This window comes from Tribolium castaneum, chromosome 3, assembly GCF_031307605.1.
Source record: "Tribolium castaneum strain GA2 chromosome 3, icTriCast1.1, whole genome shotgun sequence".
Lineage (NCBI taxonomy): Eukaryota > Metazoa > Arthropoda > Insecta > Coleoptera > Tenebrionidae > Tribolium > Tribolium castaneum.
In genome coordinates this window covers 21,923,592-21,942,379 of record NC_087396.1, presented here as the reverse complement: position 1 = coordinate 21,942,379, position 18,788 = coordinate 21,923,592, and the positions used below count along the sequence as shown (strand labels likewise).

Below are 18,788 nucleotides of genomic sequence, written 5' to 3'. Positions count from 1 at the left end.
GAATTTAATCGAACGATACATTGTTGACCCCGTTTCCATAACACATATTGCGGCTGTTCAGCCCTCGGCTAATTTGCAAGCACAAATAGGAAGCTGGGGGAAAAATACAGGCCCCTAAAGTTGGCCTCACAACGTGTGCAATTGTGTACACATACCGGGTTCAAGTTTTACACTCAGGCACTTTACACCCCTTAGAAGAGAGAAAAAAATATGAAATAAATATATTCCACTGCACTGATATCCAATCTCGCTAGGAAAAAAATTTTTTTTCTATTGATTCATTTGTCCAATAAAAACGAAAAAAACCATTTGACCAAAAAATCACATTAGCTGTTTTTTTACATCAGTGGATCGAAAATACGAAATAAAATTATTCTGCAAAAATTTGACTTGAAAAAAATCGTTAGAATTGGATTAAAAGCCATTTTGATATTATTTGTCGGAAATTTCAGTATAATTTATGAAGGACAAGATTGAGTAGTAATAAAACTTCGTTACAAAAGGATCCACTACCTACCCCAATAACAGTAATGACTGCAGAAATTTTACAACTAGCGGCACGGTCCCATCGGGCCAGGACCGGAATAAGCACACTAACGTGTTAGAAATGTTTTTATTAAAAAATTACATCAGAAGTTCAAATTGATGACTATTTTGGTCTAAGCACAAACGAATTCTTCGTTTACAATTCGCATGAACCCTTGCCATGAGATTTAAAGATTAACATTCCATTTAGAGTAAACAGATAAAATAAATGGTAATCCGGGCCTGAAAAATTCTTACCAGCTGCCTCAACCTTCAGACCCAACAATGATCGCGTGCCAGTTTTACAACAAATGTAATAAATTTTTGAAAACCACCATCCTGATGGAGACCTTTTGTGGAAGTGATTTACAATTTTACCAAAATTCATGGGAAAAAAGCTGCCCCAATTTCAAAACAGAAATTAAAAATCAACGACACATTTTCTCAAAAATTTAATTAGGCACTTCGATGCACTACCTCAAAATACACCTATGGACCAAAGATCGTTGACATTAGACTATAATTAACTAAGCGAAAGTGAAAAAAAATACAAGTAATCATTTTAAAAAGTGGTCAAATTGTTCTTCAATACAATAAAATCACATAAGATTTTTTTTAGAATTTTAGATAAATTGCAAAGAGGTGAAAAGTGCCTGAGTGTAAAACTTGACGAACCCTGTAACTTATGTATAATTGTTTCTTGCTGCAAGTGCATTTAAATGTTTGAAAAAAATTATGGACCTCTCTTTTGCATTACGCGACACGACTTTGTTATTATTTGGGAAATTAGAGCATAAATCACATTTCCGCAAACAAGCATCACAAACACGCGACCGAAAGGTCATAAGTCAGCTCCTGGCTCAAAAAGCCCGTATTTATCCGATCGCTCCTGCATATTTGAGAAAATGCCGCCATAATGTATGCCCTGTCTGCTTCAGACAGCTCCCGAATCGATCATCCCGCCACCCTTTTTTTTAATTGGCGGTTGGCAACAATAATAAAATTTGATTATGCGATTGTTTATTTGAATTTTATTTTATATGAAAACCATCCGTTCGCGGATTATTTAAAGACTCACTCGACAAATAAATAGAATTGCGATTTACTTTCGCCGCGATCGAAAGCGATCGTTAAAAGACAAATGTTTCGCACTTTGGCCAATGGGGAAGTAGAGCGGGCTGGTTATCGGTGATGTTACGCATTCATGCAGAAGAACATATGATTTATTTGTTGTATTTAGATGAGTCAACGGAGGATAAATTTAAACGCCGCAAAAATAGTCAAGGAGGTGGGTATTAATAGGCAAATTCAATCGTATGATGAACTTTAATTTTTTTCCATGATTGAGATTGAAAAAAAAATTGGAGCCACCCTTCGTGATTCTGACGTTGGGAATTGTCTTGTTCCGACAGGAGCGAGCCAAGGCAAAGGTTGTTCTAATTAATTGTCTAAAACACGTTAGGTGCAGACAATAGTATGTTAATTGGTATTCCACACGAATAGATCGCTCTTGTCTACTCAACACCGTTGTAATTGTTAATGCTTATAGTTCAGTTAATTAGCAGCATGTGGGAAACAATCGGAGATGTCTATTGATCCTTAAATTACATTAACGGGGAACTAGTCCTTCAACTCCAATTTGTAATTATTTGTAACTTGTTCATAAAATACTGAAATCTTAGGTGCATTCGACCAGCTTTGCACACCTGTAATTAATTTTTAGAAAATTGCAAAGTAATCCAAGATTGTATTGTTTAGAGTATTGTCACCTTTGTCTTAAAATTTCGTTGTGAACGACCATTACTTCAACTATAAAAACCTATTTTTAATCAATTGATTATTTAAAAACAAACGGAATATCAAGATCTAGACTGTTTCCGTGACTTTTTCCGTTCATTTCATTGCCTTCTTCGTTGATTTCTATTTTTTGCGGTTTTCTTTTTCTTCTCCTTTATTGTCATACTTTCACTTTTTATTTTTGTTTCTATTTGTTGTTCTGTTTTGTGGCTTTCTTTTATTTCTTCTTGTTTTTTTTTCTTTTAACTTTATTCACAGTTTTGTTCCTTTTTTCCTTTGTTTTCTTCTGTTTTAATTGCTCTTTTCCGTCTGTGCCATCTTCTGTATGTTAATCTTTTTACAGTTCTTTTATATCTTTCTTTTTCTAACAAGCTACACAGTATGTTTATATTTTTGTACTTCAGTAGTAAATAAAGATTATTATTATTTTTATTATTATTATTATTATTATCTTGTTTTCACTAGTAGTTGCTTTATGAACTGTCTTCTACTGTTCTCTGTAATGTTGAACTTTATTCTACATTTCTGCGTTCACTTTAAATGTAGGTACATTTTTAGTTTGCTCATTTTTTTTTATTCTTTACTCTATTAGTTCGGACTACTCTGATATATTTTTTTTCATTTCCTCTTTTTATGTCTTCATCTTCACTTATTCGTTATAGTTTTATATTCTTCTTTCTTTGTTTTACTTCAAATTATTTTTTTCTCTTGTTTGTTCTATAGTGTCCTTTAATTGTTTTTTCATTTTATATCTTTTCTAGTTTGCATCGTCTTTTTTTTACGTTGCTCACATTTTTCTTAGTTTTTATTGTTGCGTATGTTACAGTTTGCTTCATTATCATTAGTTCTTTAGTAAGTAGCAAAGTTTTTCTCCTAATATAAATTTATCTTTTTCCATTTCGTTTACTTCAAGACATCAAGAAGAAACGACAACAAACGAAAATTCGTGTTTCCTTACATAATAATTCTTTTGAATGATCTTTAGTTTTCTTAAATTAACTTTTGATTATTAATTTTTAATGGCTTCACGTCTTCATTATACTCGCAGTTTTATATTCTTTATTTTCTATTTTATTATGAGTTTTCTTGTTCCCTTTAAATCTTTTTTAACTATTCGACCATTTTTTCAAACATTTTTATGTTTTCTCTAATTGTTTTTTTATTTTATATCTTTTTTACGTTTACATTACACTTTTGCGTTAACTTAATATTTGATTTATTTTACTTTCACTTCATTTTTTATTAGTTTTATCGTCTTCCTGTTGTTTTTTGCTTTAATTTCCTTTTTTTATTCTCTTGTGCCACTTTCGTGGTCAAAATTTTAATATTTATTTCTTTCCACTTCATTTATTTCGAAAATTCGTAATTTTTCCAATTGTATTGTCCAAAAGAACACTTGACTTGGAAGAACGTACACTTTTGCAAATAATTTCCTCCCCTGCAATCTTTCAGTGAAAAACAAATATCGAATGACGGGCATTTTCCGACATCGATCCGGCTACAATTTCAACTTTCCACCCTCTCTCTGACGTCGGTAGGGATGAAAGTGACGTCATGAGCGGGTTGCCCGGGCCCCCGGAACTAGGTCACACCATGACGTCATAAAACCACCCTAATTTCAAATTTGGCAATTGTTATTCATGATCCATGCCGAGATTTTTTATATCCAGAGTGTAAATTTCAGTTTGAAAGTTGGGAAAGACGTTAGGTAGATTTATTTCGCGGCTAGATGCTTTATTTATGAGAGCATATCGCGCGGATCGGCGGCTATTTAGACTTGATTTACGAATATTTGAATAAAGTGACGGCAAAAATCGAAATCGAGTTTTGAGAAGCAACGTTGCCAACTTATTGTGCGTGTCTTTGGCCCGAGAGCTGGAAATCCTACCGCCCATTAAAATGATTTATTCACGTCGGGCCGTATAATAGATGTTTGAAAAAGCCTCGCAGTTTTATGAATAAGACATCGCGCCCTTTATGAAAAACCCAGCCGCCATCAATATTTCGGCAAATAAGTGTTTTCCTCGGAGCAAATTGAATTCATAAGAGGAGATTAAACGGAGCAGCTCGACTCAAACATCGATAAAAACGTAATCATGAAGCCACTTGCGCGGTGGCTAAATTAGCAATCCGTTATCGAGGAGCATTAAGGCCGCCCTCCCAGATTGGAACTGTCAATAGTGGACCGGTTCGGTTACACCGACAATTCAAATTAGTTTCGGCGGAGAAATTAGCGGTAAACTTGCATTCGGTTTTCGCCAACTCGGCGTCTTATTGTCATGTCTCGGAGAATGGGGTCAGGTTCGCAATATCGCAAATACTCTACTTGTTAACATACAGGATATGTCACTTCAGACAATGACTGGCAGGCACAGGAAATCTTTCATTTATTAAAAAACCTAACAGCTGTTTCAAACTTGGCCAAAATGTTTGCAAATGAAACCAACCTTAACTTACTTCAATATGAATCTTTTATTAATTCAACACTCGGCGAATCCACCTAATTAGGTTTCCAATTAGGGGCGCAGAGATTGCGAGATTTGCTTAAAAATAGAACGACCTTTTTCCCCCAACGTTACACGGTTTTCCGCGCAAAGAATCAAGTCGCTACGAACAGGGGCTTAACTTATTTATTACCGAAATGAGCCGACAAAAGACTCCGTGGGGGCTGATCACCAATGGACTATAAATTCTCAAGATTTTCGAATTTTAAGACTAATAAACCAAAAAATAAGAAATTAGAATAGAAGGAAATAAAGTAAAATGGAACAAAAAAGAGACAAAAAGAACAAACGATTGCGGTGTGAATTGTATTGTAGACAAGTGGCAAAAAAAAACTATAGCGAAGAAGTGGTGAGGAAAAAATAAAAATAGACGACTAGAACAACAAAATACAATGAGGAAACAAGAAAAACCAGCGGGAAACAATAGAAGTCTCAGTATATGAGATAAAGTAAAGGATACGCAAAAAATTAAAAAATATATAAAGTAAGAAACTCCGTAGAAAGTAATTTAAAATGTAAAATGAATGTATGAATTGAGGTAAGAATTAGGCGTTTTTATAGAAGCTGTAGAGAAAATGGGAAAATTGACGAAAAGTGGTTAAAAGAGAAAAGGACTAAAAGAGAAAAAAATAATAGAGTGAAATAGAACGAGAATATAAAAGAAAATAAGGAAAAAATTGAAAATACAGCAAAAAAGGAAGAAAAAATGAAGAAACATTTGAAATGGACTAAGAATTAGCGGATATAAGGAAGTCGTGGAAAAGAACGAACGAATTAGAAAAAAATAGAAATACGTGACGCTTCCTTGTAACCACGATCCTGTTGGTTTAGAGAAAGTTAAAAAGAACTAAAGGAAAAAACTGGAATTAGTGAAAAAAAACGATAAGAAACAAAGCTAATTACACTGGAACAGTCCAGATTTGAGTAAAATATCACTTTAAAAGGAGTTTTAAAATTTTAATTAAGTGAAAATATTTTTTATTAAATTGTACAAACTGTTTAGAAATGACTTTTCATTAAATCACTTATGAAATATCAACGTAATGTGCTGCCTAATTTAAATTGTAAATGCCGTCAAAAAAATGAAAAAAAGGTTTCTAAGAACGAAAGAATACACAAAATCAAAAACCACGGAAATATAAAACAAACCCTAGATTTGAAACAACTTTGCCGAAGAATTCAAAAAAAAAGGAAGCAAGAAGCTAATTCAAAGATTTGACTGAGATGAAACTACAATAATAGCACATTGAGTTTAAATTCCATAGTCGACTTGATGAACAACCATTTTTAAACACATTGTAATTATTATAAAAAATTGTCCAAAAATTCTTAAATAATTCAGATGCTTATAGAAAAAATAAAAGTATTTAAGAACAAACGCTGATTTTCTGTGCGAGTACTATTAAGTAGTTTCTGAGATATATCTACTTTTGGTTCACTTTCATAAAAGCCATTGTGGTCGAATTAAGTAACCTGTTACCATGACAACTCATATAAAAGTTGATGCTAAGAGTACCCAATTTCCACCACAATGGTTTTTATGAAAGTGAACCTAATGTAGTTAAAAATACTTTTTCTTAATCCCGTTACCAAATGTCAGATTTTACGTATAATTTTCACGTTTTAATTTCATAATTTGTAACATTGTGCGCTGCGCTCACTCGTTGAAACTGAAACTGAAAAAGAAAAATAAAAATGTAGTCCAAAAATATAAAAACAATAGAGGAACAAAACATGATTACAAAAAAGGAATAATAAATAATAAACAAGAAAATAAAAAATAATAAATAAAAAAGTAATAAATAGATACATAAATGATGTAGTTATTGCTAAAATTTACAAAGACTCATAAGCAAAAGATAAGTAACACAAAAAAATGCAACCAACCTACACAGTTGCAGATTCTTTCTAATTTACTAAATGAATATGATAGAAAATGTTAAACTTTGAGAAACGAGCATAGCAAGGAGTATTCAAACTATTTAAACTTCTTCTGAGTCCTGTCTAATAGGAGTTTTATATAAGAAAAGAATTCTTCAAAAAGAATGCGTAATATGAGTAATGGGTGCAATATTGAGTACTTCACTTGGACTCTGGAGACAGATCTGCTGTTGAAAAATTGCAGCATCTCTCCTTGCCTTGGGCACACACCTCCCAGCGTTAGATTCGTTCCGCGCGCAATAAATTCGACTGCTGATGTAGTATGTGGCATCGGAACGTCGAGAGGACAGCCTAACAAAGGATAATCCCGTCGTAAATCATCTCGCTGTCAGTCATGTCTTAAGCAAAAACAAGAGCAAACGCTGACTGAGCGGAATTACACCGGACAAGAATAGCGTAAAGACGACATCACTACAACTTGTCAAGTGCCACCGGAACCCATATGTCATCCACGTTAATAAATAGCCAACATTGTGCTCGCAACCTGTCCGCTTTAAAAAATAACAACTCGGGTTAAAGGGCAGACACGGCACTCTTCCCCAACAAGAATAATTATTCGGAGGGAGAAATTCGATAAAGCCATCAGATGTTTATGGTGGCTGTAAATTAAGCAATTTCAATTTGCACACGCTTTGTGGCCGACTTTATTACATTGTTCGCATATTTATGCGAAATTGACTTTTAATTAACTTTGCAAAAAATTGCCGACGACTTGGAGCGTCGCACCTCCGGCAACAGATAACTTACAGGATTAGATTAGCCTCCGGCTAACACTGTAATCACATTATGCGCAAATATTGAGCAGCAACACACAATTGTTGAAAAACTTCACTTATTTGCAAATTTAAATCCTGCGAGTTGAATTAGTTGGATTGCTTCTTAAGCCCGCCCTTGCCAAGTTTTATTGAATTTTGGCGAGATGGCGCTTTAAAAATCTCGCCTTGATTCGGTTCGGCGATAAGACCTGGGGGAAATCCCGCGGGCGTCCCTTCGGAGCGATTCGTCGATTTCGTGACGTCACGGCAATAATCAAACTTGTGTAAATCAGGCGTTTTTGAATATTTCATCAACCACTGTGTAAATGGAAACATTCAAAATTCAAGTGGTGCGAGTAAAAATTGATGTTTTCATTTCGTCGTTAATGGATTTTTTCGCGCGCTTGTCTATAAATAAACTTATATTTAATTCATGGTAAATTCGAAACACTGAAACGATAAACATTTCCAATGTAAACAGCTCGTCCGCGGAGATAATTAAATTAGATCGGATCAACTACATTATGAAAATACGAATTGATATTACGACAATAAAGGATTAATTAAAATTTCGGGAAAAATTATGGTTTGTTGATACATATCGGGATTAATGGGGGCTTTATGGGCCATTATACAAAAAGTTGATTGAATCATCACGACACCACTATTACACCGAATTATGGCCAGTTGGCACAACGTTTTTGCAGTAATCCGCTTTATCGCTATTTTAGAAAGAAGAAGTAAAAAAAATGAAACAAAAACTCATTAAAAAAATTATAAAAGAAAGATACATAAAATAACGAAAGAAACAGGCAGTTCAGACAAATAAAGAGATAGTTGAAAAGAAGTTGAAAAAAGAGAAATAATAGTTTCATTAAACAGTATTAAAGGAATAAAAAGTTAAAAGAGAAACTAAAAAGAAGAAGAAATACAACAGAAGAAATAAAAAACAAGTACAAAATAAAAAGTCATACAATATTAAATGAGAATCATTTCAGAAGTTTTCTATGCTTCCTTGAAATCAAAATTAGGAGAAAATAAAAATAAAGGATGAGAAAAAAAGATAACACTAATGTTGTTTAAAGTGAGCGCAATGTCATAATCAACCCTTGGAGGGTTGCTCCAAATAGCTCTTTGTGTCCCTTTGGGGTTGTTTAGTTTGATGATGACAATGTCTGGGCACACTGATCCAATTTTCCGTGCAAAGCGTTTAAAAATGGTCCGTTTTTGTGCAAATCCGGTCTCGTGGCAATTAGGTTGCACATTTCGACCGGCATCCAATTAAATGAAAAATGTAATAATAGCTCGTAGTGGTCCAACATGTTGCGGAAAATCCGTACATATTTCATGGGTTTATTCGGTGGAAAATGCTCGAGGTTAGCATGCAAATTTCGCCCATTGTGGAGGGATTTAGCCCTCGGGCTTTATTAAATATTTAAGAGCAATGTTGACCATTATTAAATCATTATTTAGGCGCGCATGACGTCAAAAAATTTTCAGACTGAATCGTCAAATATTTAATCCTCTTTTCGAGAATTCCGGGCATTAGCCGTTTTCATTAAAAAGCATGAAAGCTTGCCACCTTTGTGCAAACGCGGAGCGAAAAAGAAATTTATTTTCCAGGCGTTTCTGTCAAATATGAATGGAATTGTGGCGTCTTTTACCAGAGTTGCTTTGAAGGGAGATTGTGTCATCGAAGCACATATTGCATTCGAGAGCGCAATTTCCGACGCAAACTAACAGAGGCAATAGATAAGGCGAAATTTAGACTTTCGCTGATTAAGGAACACTGGAAATAAACGAAAGAAATCGCTAATTATTTTAATTATTTTAGCAGGTTTTTCATGAAACGATGCAGAAATTTAGAAAAACAAGTTCTAAACTTAATTCTTTAAAATATTTCGTGCGATTAAGCAATTAGCTTGCTCTTATTTGAATAAAAAATAGTTGAGTTCAGTTTTTACAATTTTGTGAATATCTTCGAACTGCGAACTGCGAACATAAAAAATCGCTTATGTTTTAAATTTCACCCACCTTTTTAACTGAATCGATGCAAAAATAGGTTCTAAACGTAATTTTTAAACTTGTTTAGTGCACTTTAGCTTATTTTTCAATAAGAATTGCTCTTAATTAAAAAAATTAATATTAGAGTTTAGTTTATTTTTTCACAATTTTGTAAATTTCCTGATATTGGCAATATTGTTCAACTGAATTCCAGAGTTACTTTTTCTGATTAAGGACAACTGTTAATATAATAAAAAAATCGCTAATGTTTAAAATAAAAACCTCTCTTTTTTATCGAATTTTTCTTAAACCGTTGCAAAAAATTACAAAAATAGGTTCTTAACGTAATTTTTAAACTTGTTTAGTGCACTTTAGCTTATTTTTCAATAAGAATTGCTCTTAATTAAAAAAATTAATATTAGAGTTTAGTTTATTTTTTCACAATTTTGTAAATTTCCTGATATTTGCAATATTGTTCAACTGAATTCCAGAGTTACTTTTTGTGATTAAGGACAATTGTGAATATAACAAAAAAATTGCCAATGTTTAAAATAAAAACCTCTCTTTTTTATCGAATTTTTCTTAAACCGTTGCAAAAAATTACAAAAATAGGTTTTAAACGTAATTTTTAAACTTGTTTAATGTGTTTTAGCTTGTTTTTCAATAAGAATTGCTCTTAATTAAAAAAATTAATATTAGAATTCAGTTTATTTTTTTACAATTTTGTAAATTTCTTGATATTTGCAATATTGTTCAATTGAATTCCAGAGTTACTTTTTGTGATTAAGGGCAATTGTGAATATAACAAAAAAATCGCCAATGTTTAAAATAAAAACCTCTCTTTTTTATCGAATTTTTCTTAAACCGTTGCAAAAAATTACAAAAATAGGTTCTAAACGTAACTTTTAAACTTGTTTAGTGCACTTTAGCTTATTTTTCAATAAGAATTGCTTTTAATTAAAAAAATTAATATTAGAGTTTAGTTTATTTTTTCACAATTTTATAAATTTCCTGATATTTGCAATATTGTTCAACTGAATTCCAGAGTTACTTTTTGTGATTAAGGAGAATTGTGAATATAATAAAAAAATCGCTAATGTTTGAAATAAAAACCTCTCTTTTTTATCGAATTTTTCTTAAACCGTTGCAAAAAATTACAAAAATAGGTTCCAAACTTAATTTTTAAACTTGTTTAATGTGTTTTAGCTTGTTTTTCAATAATTGCTCTTAATTAAAAAAATTAATATTAGAGTTTAGTTTATTTTTTTACAATTTTGTAAATTTCCTGATATTTGCAATATTGTTCAACTGAATTCCAGAGTTACTTTTTCTGATTAAGGACAACTGTGAATATAATAAAAAAAATCGCTAATGTTTAAAATAAAAATCTTTCTTTTTTATCGAATTTTTCGTGAACCGTTGCAAAAAATTACAAAAATAGGTTCTAAACGTAATTTTTAAACTTGTTTAGTGCACTTTAGCTTGTTTTTCAATAAGAATTGCTCTTAATTAAAAAAAATTAAAAAAAATAATATTAGAGTTCAGTTTATTTTTTTACAATTTTTTAAATCTCCTACATTTGCAATATTGTTCAACTGATTTCCAGTTACTTCTTGTGATTAAGGACAACTGTCAATATAATAAAAAAATCGCTAATGTTTGAAATAAAAACCTCTTTTTTTTACCGAATTTTTCTTAAACCGTTGCAAAAAATTACAAAAATAGGTTCTAAACTTAATTTTTAAACTTGTTTAATGTGTTTTAGCTTGTTTTTCAATAATTGCTCTTAATTAAAAAAATTAATATTAGAGTTTAGTTTATTTTTTTACAATTTTGTAAATTTCCTGATATTTGCAATATTGTTCAACTGAATTCCAGAGTTACTTTTTCTGATTAAGGACAACTGTGAATATAATAAAAAAAAATCGCTAATGTTTAAAATAAAAATCTTTCTTTTTTATCGAATTTTTCGTGAACCGTTGCAAAAAAATACAAAAATAGGTTCTAAACTTAATTTTTAGTACGTCTTAGCTTGTGTTTCAATAAGTATTGCTCTTAATTAAAAAAAATAATATTAGCAAGATCGTTCAACTGAATTCCAATTAAGGACAACTGTAAATAGAATAAAAAATCGCTATTGTCCTAAATAAACCTCCCTTTTTTGAAGCATTTCTTTTGATCGATGTAGAAAATTACAAGTTAGGTTCCAAACTAAATTTCTTCAACTTATTTTGTGCGTAATAACAACAAATCGCTCTTATTTGAAGACAAGAACTAGTACTTGAGTTCAGTTTTTTCAATTTTGTAAAATCCGCAATATGTTGCCAAATGAATTGTTTTTTGCAAGTGCTGCCAACCTTCAGTTGGTGTAAATCGTGAAATCAGAATCGTGGGTATCCGATTGCGGCCTTCGGCGCAAACAAACGCTAAAGTGTGAAATGACGTATTAAAGCGAAACTAGATGACGTCAATTGCGACGGAAATAGAAAAGAAAAGAGACAAGAGCTCTATATCTGGCCCTTGCCATTAAGAAAAGCGCCGGTTACGGAGCTATAAACACCGCTTTTTACCGGAATTTTCTTTCCCCGCAACAAAAACATCCCCAAATTGATGATAAAAAGAAACGTACAAGTCACGACAGCAAAGAGCGCCTACCTATTGTCGACTTTCGCCCCTTCTAATGTTTTATCGCCTTTGTGATGAAGGAGAATGTAGTCTGGATGAAGTGGACAGTTCGCTTTTTATTAGCCTTTGATCCTTTTAATTCGCTCGACGATTAGTCACGTGACGGGAATTCGGAGCCCGAAAAATAGGAGCAATTATTTGGTGAAGTTTTAAACGCTGTCAAAATTTAATTAGAGCTGAGACAGCTCGCAATTTTTGCGCGCTGCTAAAAGCACACCCTTAATTATAATTTACAACGAAATTACGGTTTGCTCAATTTTTAATCAGGATAAGTAAATGCACAGCAGGATATAAATTTTTCTGCTGCAGCAGGACTGTTTACTTTTGCTATTTGCACATCCCGAGATCAAACGAGGAACACATCAACATCCGCAAAGTCAACTGTTCCGTTCTATTTTTATTAAACACAAGAACGGAGCCATCCATTACCAAATTAAACAAATGTCCGTCTTATCTAAATCGGATCCAGCTATGAGATTAATCATCCCGAAAAGATTCTCGCCGGAAAATTACCTACAACAAAGCCGGCGTCTAATTCACTTTAACTAACTATTTTATTCGACGACCACGCCCATTGAGAACGATTTAAATTCCAGACACCGATTGGTCGATGCGATTTCGGTTTTAACCGATATTTACTCAACTTCAGCGCTCCATCACTTTTCCCACTGAAAAGGAAACTCGCTCTAACATATTTCAGTCCAAAATGGGCGTTAAAACTCAATTTCAATACCTTATTTCAGCATAAAAAGTTCGGTTTTGCAGTTATGTCGTAAATACCGACGTAAACGTTTAAATTTCAGTTTTTCATATTTTGTTTTCGTTTATTCTTTTTTCATACCTTTATTTTTACTATCCTCTCATTATTTTTTTACTGTTGTATATATATATATATATATATATATATATATATAATATAATATACAGACTGATCCAGAAATACAAATATATATATATATATATATATATATATATATATATATATATATATATATATATTTGAGAGAGAGAGAGAGAAAATAAATGAGACTGAAAGCAAAAAGTTGTTTAAAATAGCTAAAACTAATATATAATTTTATTTTAATTTTTTAAATATCTACGTTGAAAAAGTAATAACGAAAGAAACTAAAACCGAATGAATAAAAATAATGCTTCAGGAACAAAAAACAAGAAGAAAAACATGTTTAAAATTTTGTCTAGAAGTTAATTCTCAAAAATTTATTTCAAATAAATGCAGGAAAAGGAGTAGAAAGCATAAAAGCAATGTAGGAAATAAAACGAGAATATAAATAAAATGAAGAAAGAACAAGATACAACATAGAATGAAAAAATAAAGAAGAAAGTTGATTAACGCAGAAGTAGAGAAGACAGTAGAAATAAACAAAGGTATGAAAAAAAGAAGAAAAAGTATTATATTAAAAAGAATATATTAAAAAAGTTCAAAGAGAAACTAAAAATTAGAAGTAATAATGAAACCAAGGAAACCACAAAAATCATGAAAGAAAATAGTTTAGAATAAATAAAAAACAAGAACAAAACAAAATGAAAGAGTGAGAAGAAAGAAGACAACTGGAACAAAATAAACAAGGATATCGAAGAAAAAAAAGACTTTAAAAAATTGTATCATTCATTTTTTTTAATTTTTGAAATATTTATGTTAAAAAAGTTATATATATATATATATATATATATGTATATATTATATATTATATAGTATATATTATATATATATAATATATACAGACTGATCCAGAAATACTGAGTCTGTTGGCAACACATTTGAAAGTATTTGTATTTCTGGATCAGTCTGTATATTATATTATATATTATAATATGTATTATATTATATATATTTCAAAAATTAAAAAAATTGAATGATACAATTTTTTAAAGTTTTTTTTTTTCGATATCTTTGTTTATTTTGTTTATTCTTTTTAATATAATATTTTTTGTTCTTTTTTTCATACCTTTGTTTATTTCTACTGTCTTCTCTACTTCTGCGTTAATCAACTTTCTTCTTTATTTTTTCATTCTATGTTTAACTTGTTCTTTCTTCATTTTATTTATATTCTCGTTTTATTTCCTATATTGCTTTCATGCTTTCTACTCCTTTTCCTGCATTTATTTGAAATAAATTTTTGAGAATTAACTTCTAGACAAAATTTGAAACATGTTTTTCTTCTTGTTTTTTGTTCCTGAAGCATTATTTTTATTCATTCGGTTTTAGTTTCTTTCGTTATTACTTTTTTAACGTAGATATTTCAAAAATTAAAATAAAATTATATTAGTTTTAGCTATTTTAAGCAACTTTTTGCTTTCAGTCTCATTTATTTTCTCTCGATTTTTTTTGTTGTGTAAATTTTCTCTACTCTGCTCATTTTATCCCATTCAAAAACCTTGCCGATTTCGGCGGAAATGTTAGCCTTCGGTGTCGAGAGTTGTTACAAGAATCGATACGCGAAAAAGTGTTATTACGAAAAGAATGAGCGAATTCCTCGAGTTTAATGAAATTTTTCCGTAATTAATAATCTCCAGCTTTCACGAAATGAACTTGTATTCGAATTGTGTTTCGTGATCACGTTTCCATGCACGATTTTTGCTGGCCCCATTGTAAAAATACAGCAGATGTAAACCGGGCGTAAAATATTGCAAGTGTTTTCTCAAGTCTGCGAATAGAACTCGTCGTGTAAAATTTTCTATTTTCCTTCGAATAAATAAACACGCGTCTAAATCGGTCTGCGATCGGATTCGAGTCGATTATGACGCATCGCCTCTTAATTACCCCGAAAATTATTAATTAGCCGACTTAGGCGAGTTATAAATCTCGGGATTAGCGCTCTCTCCGATAGCAAAATATACAAATTTCGTTGAGTGTTTTGGAAAGCGGTTCGGTTTATTTTTCGAGCGCCGTAATTAGGGTACTAACCGACTTTACGCACAATGATGACGCACGAAGACATAACCCAGATTTTGGCGGAGGCGCCGGAAAAATCGGAGCAAATCACCGAGAACGGAACGATTAATTTCAACTGACTGCGGTCACTTCATCTGAGACTAATACGATTTTCCTTTTATTAAAAGGCGACGGTTTTCAGGCGAGCTGAATCAGACTTGCTTAATTTCATTTGTCTCACTTAAATTTGTGGCAGTTTCGAGCAATTAGAGTTGCATAGCAGAAAGTTTTATATTTTTTGCAACATTTTCCTTTGTATATGGGCTTCAATATTTGAAAAATGTTTCAAACAACGTCATGAAAATTCCCTCGTACAGAGTTTGCACAAGTATTCATATTCATTGTTCCGGAGGTAACCCGAAGCGAAATTCCACAAGACAAAATTACTCTCTTGAGTAATTTCTTTTCAGCTTTTTACGAAATTATTTAGAAAGATATTCAATTCAGGGTTTGGTGTTGTGTTGCCGAGTGTCTAATTAATATCATTCTTTTTTAGCAGCTCAGAAATAACAGTCGCTTTAATGGTTTTTTAGGGAGAAACAGAGTGAAAACTTTTTTTTCTATTAACAATTTTTTCTCCACATTTTTCTTTAACTTTTATCCATTTATTTGTATCTTCTGTTTTATTTTTTATTTAGCCGTAAATTTTGTTTTCTTCTTAATTCTTCTCAGCTGTTAGTTTCTTAGTTCTTTTTTAAACAAAATTTTTGGGCCAATAATTTATTTACTATCAAAATATACAATTTACTTTAGCTGTCTTTAAAATATCTCTTTCCAAGTATCTTTTATTCTCCTCCAGGTCTTCGATCGTATTTGGTTTTTTTTCTTTCTTTTCTTATTATTACATTATCTTTCAGTACTATACGTTCTTGTACTTTGTTCTTTTCTGTCACTTCTCTTTTTAAGTGTCTTCCAATTTTGTGTAAATCTTTGAATTCCATCCACTTTTTCTTTATTTTTTATGTATAACATTTTTTCTTTCTCTTTTTCTGTAAGTTTACATGGATTTTTGCTTTAACTTGTTCTCTCCCCAAGTATCTTTTAAATTTAATTTTCTAAATTTGGTGAATTTTTAAAAGTATTTAAATTCTATCGTCTCAGGTGTTTAGCAAATTTCTATTTTCATTTGTGGTGGGATACAAGGCCTATTTGATTTTTTATTGGCAAAGATAAGAGTCAATTTTAAAATTTAATTTTTAGCTATTGTCCCTTTTACTTTGCTAGTACATTTTTATATTTGTTTGCATCTTTCATTTTCGAAGAAATACACTGATATTTTTAACATTAGTGAAGTTAAAATGGAAAATTTTAGTGTAATTTACTGCTCAAACAATATGTATAAAAAGTAAAGACAAAAACCAAAAAATTGTGTTTTTTTTCTCCACGAAATTAATGTTCTCCAATTTCTCTGTATTTCTTTTATCCATTTTAGTATTTTAGTACTCTTTCTTTTATCTTCATTTTCTAACTAATGATAGTACTGTTCTAATTCACTTCTATTCAAAATTTCTTCTTAACATTGCTCAAGTACACGCGTATTTTTTTTTTAATTTCTTGTTGTTTTCCTCCTGTTCACTTTAATACCTACGCTATATATCTATATCTTTTTTTATTTACGTTTTAATTTTTTTTATATTACTCTGCTTGTTACGCTCTTACATTCGCATTTTTCTCTATTATTGTGTCTTACTTTTTAATTTTTAATCATTTTTTTCCATTTCGTATGTATGCAAATTTTCGTTTTAATATTTTTTATATCTTTTCAACAGCATACTTTTTCCTTTATTTATGTTTTTCTCATTCCTTTTGAACCTCTTCTTTTTGATGAATATAACTTCTCTTTCTTCTCATTTTTTTTCTATTTCCTGCACTGTTTCTCTTGTTTTGAACTTATATTTTCTATATTTTTCGTAACCATTCGTAACCAATGATTTTTACTTACTCTTACTTACACTTTACTCCTTCTATTATCTTTCCAATTTTTTTAACGTTCTGTAAATTCTCTTCGTGTTTGCTAAAATAAAAATAATATAAAATAATTAAATAAATAAAAAAGCAAAATTTACTGCTGAAATAATGTGACAACAAAAACAACAAATTTGTATTTTTTTTCTCTTTCTCTTAATATTCTCCAGTCTCTTTGTATATTTTTAGTACTTTATTATTATACTTCCTGTTATTTTTAATATCACGCTATACCGGGTGTATCAGAAATACGTGTGTATTTAATTGGATACCATTTTGCGTAATTCCCCCGTTTTTTTAATTTTCACCAGTTTATATTTAATTTTTGTTTTAATAAATTTTTTATATCTGTTCAACATCAAAGTTCTTCTTTGTATTGCGTTTGTTTTAGTTTTACTTTCTCTTCCTTTTTATTTTTGTTTATTTCCCGTAGTTTTTTGTAGTTTCTTTGCTTTCCATTTCTCTTCAATAGTGTCCATTCTACTTTTACGTAGAATTTCTGTTTTAATTTCTACTTCCCAGTAGTTTCTTTGTTCTCTTTACTTAAACAAAGCTGTGTATTCTCTTTTTTTCAGACAAAAAATACCGATAATGTTTTTATTGCAGGACATCGACTACGACGGCTTCCGCAAGTTCCTGGACACATTTCTGGAGGTGACCACCCCCGAGGAGCTATGCCGCCACCTTTTCCTCTCCTTCGTCCGTAAAGGGGTAAAAGTCGAAGGTAAAGCGTTTAAAGAAATGGCCGTACTTAGTTCCACCACTGCTTGCGCTCCTATCACTTCTCATAACAAAGGTAACCACCCATTTTACATGTTTCTAATCTCGCAATAAAGCGCTTCGTATTCATTTTACTCGAGAAATTTTTCATTACGGACGGACGCCGCCGTTTAATGTGCACAATGCGGACATGCGATGTGTTTACAAGATGTAAAGGCCCAGAAATTGTATTGTTGTGGGCCGACCCGACCTAATCCCTCATTTGCCTATCTATGGACCCGCGCCCACATTTCCGCTCAAATAAGATTAAAGTTCGCAAGTTTGGACGTAATTCCATTACTGGCCAAAAATGCGATTTCCTCAAGACACTGGAGCCGGCGTGTTTACATTTTGCCGGTAGTTTTTACGAGCCATTTTCACCGGAAATTGCTCGGCTTACGACGATATTAAACCATGTTCGATTTAATGTCTTTCTAAATTACGCCAACTCTTGTGTTTGCTCGTTATGCCGAGCAAGTAATATGGAAATAATTGTGTGCGCGTTGCGACTTAATTGAAATCGAATTGTAAAGTTTACGATTCTTGTGATTAACCTTAAAGGAATTAGAAGCTCGGAAAAACATTAAAACGTCGCACGAGTCACTTAAAACTCTTGTTTTTTGTTTACCGTATCGTCGGAGAGTTTAAGCCGCGACTTAAGCGCGGAAACTGTAAACACTTTTTGTTACTGCAAACAACAACAATTTATCACAGAAACATCTTAAATTAAATCGGGATTAGAGGAATTTCGACAAAAAGCGAAGACTGAAAATGGTGGATGCGCCGGGTTTATAAACTAATTGAGTGAAATTTTAGTTTTGATTGCTTTTTTACGTAGTGTTTTGTGCTGTTACCAACCGGATTTGATATTCAAATCTATGTAATTAACGCAAATTTTAC

At 31.5% G+C, this 18,788-nt stretch overlaps 1 protein-coding gene across 3 annotated transcripts in view; it reads left to right on the top strand.

The window, feature by feature from the left end:
- Positions 1–18,788, top strand: part of Dgk (Diacyl glycerol kinase) — a 47,220-nt gene that overhangs the window by 15,659 nt on the left and 12,773 nt on the right. For 2 of the 3 annotated variants that reach the window (XM_008197137.3, XM_064355306.1), the window contains exon 4: positions 17,736–17,925. In XM_008197137.3, the coding sequence (XP_008195359.1) occupies positions 17,736–17,925 (190 nt within the window). The remainder of the gene's footprint in view (positions 1–17,735; positions 17,926–18,788) is intronic. The other variant, XM_064355307.1, reaches the window with a different exon arrangement.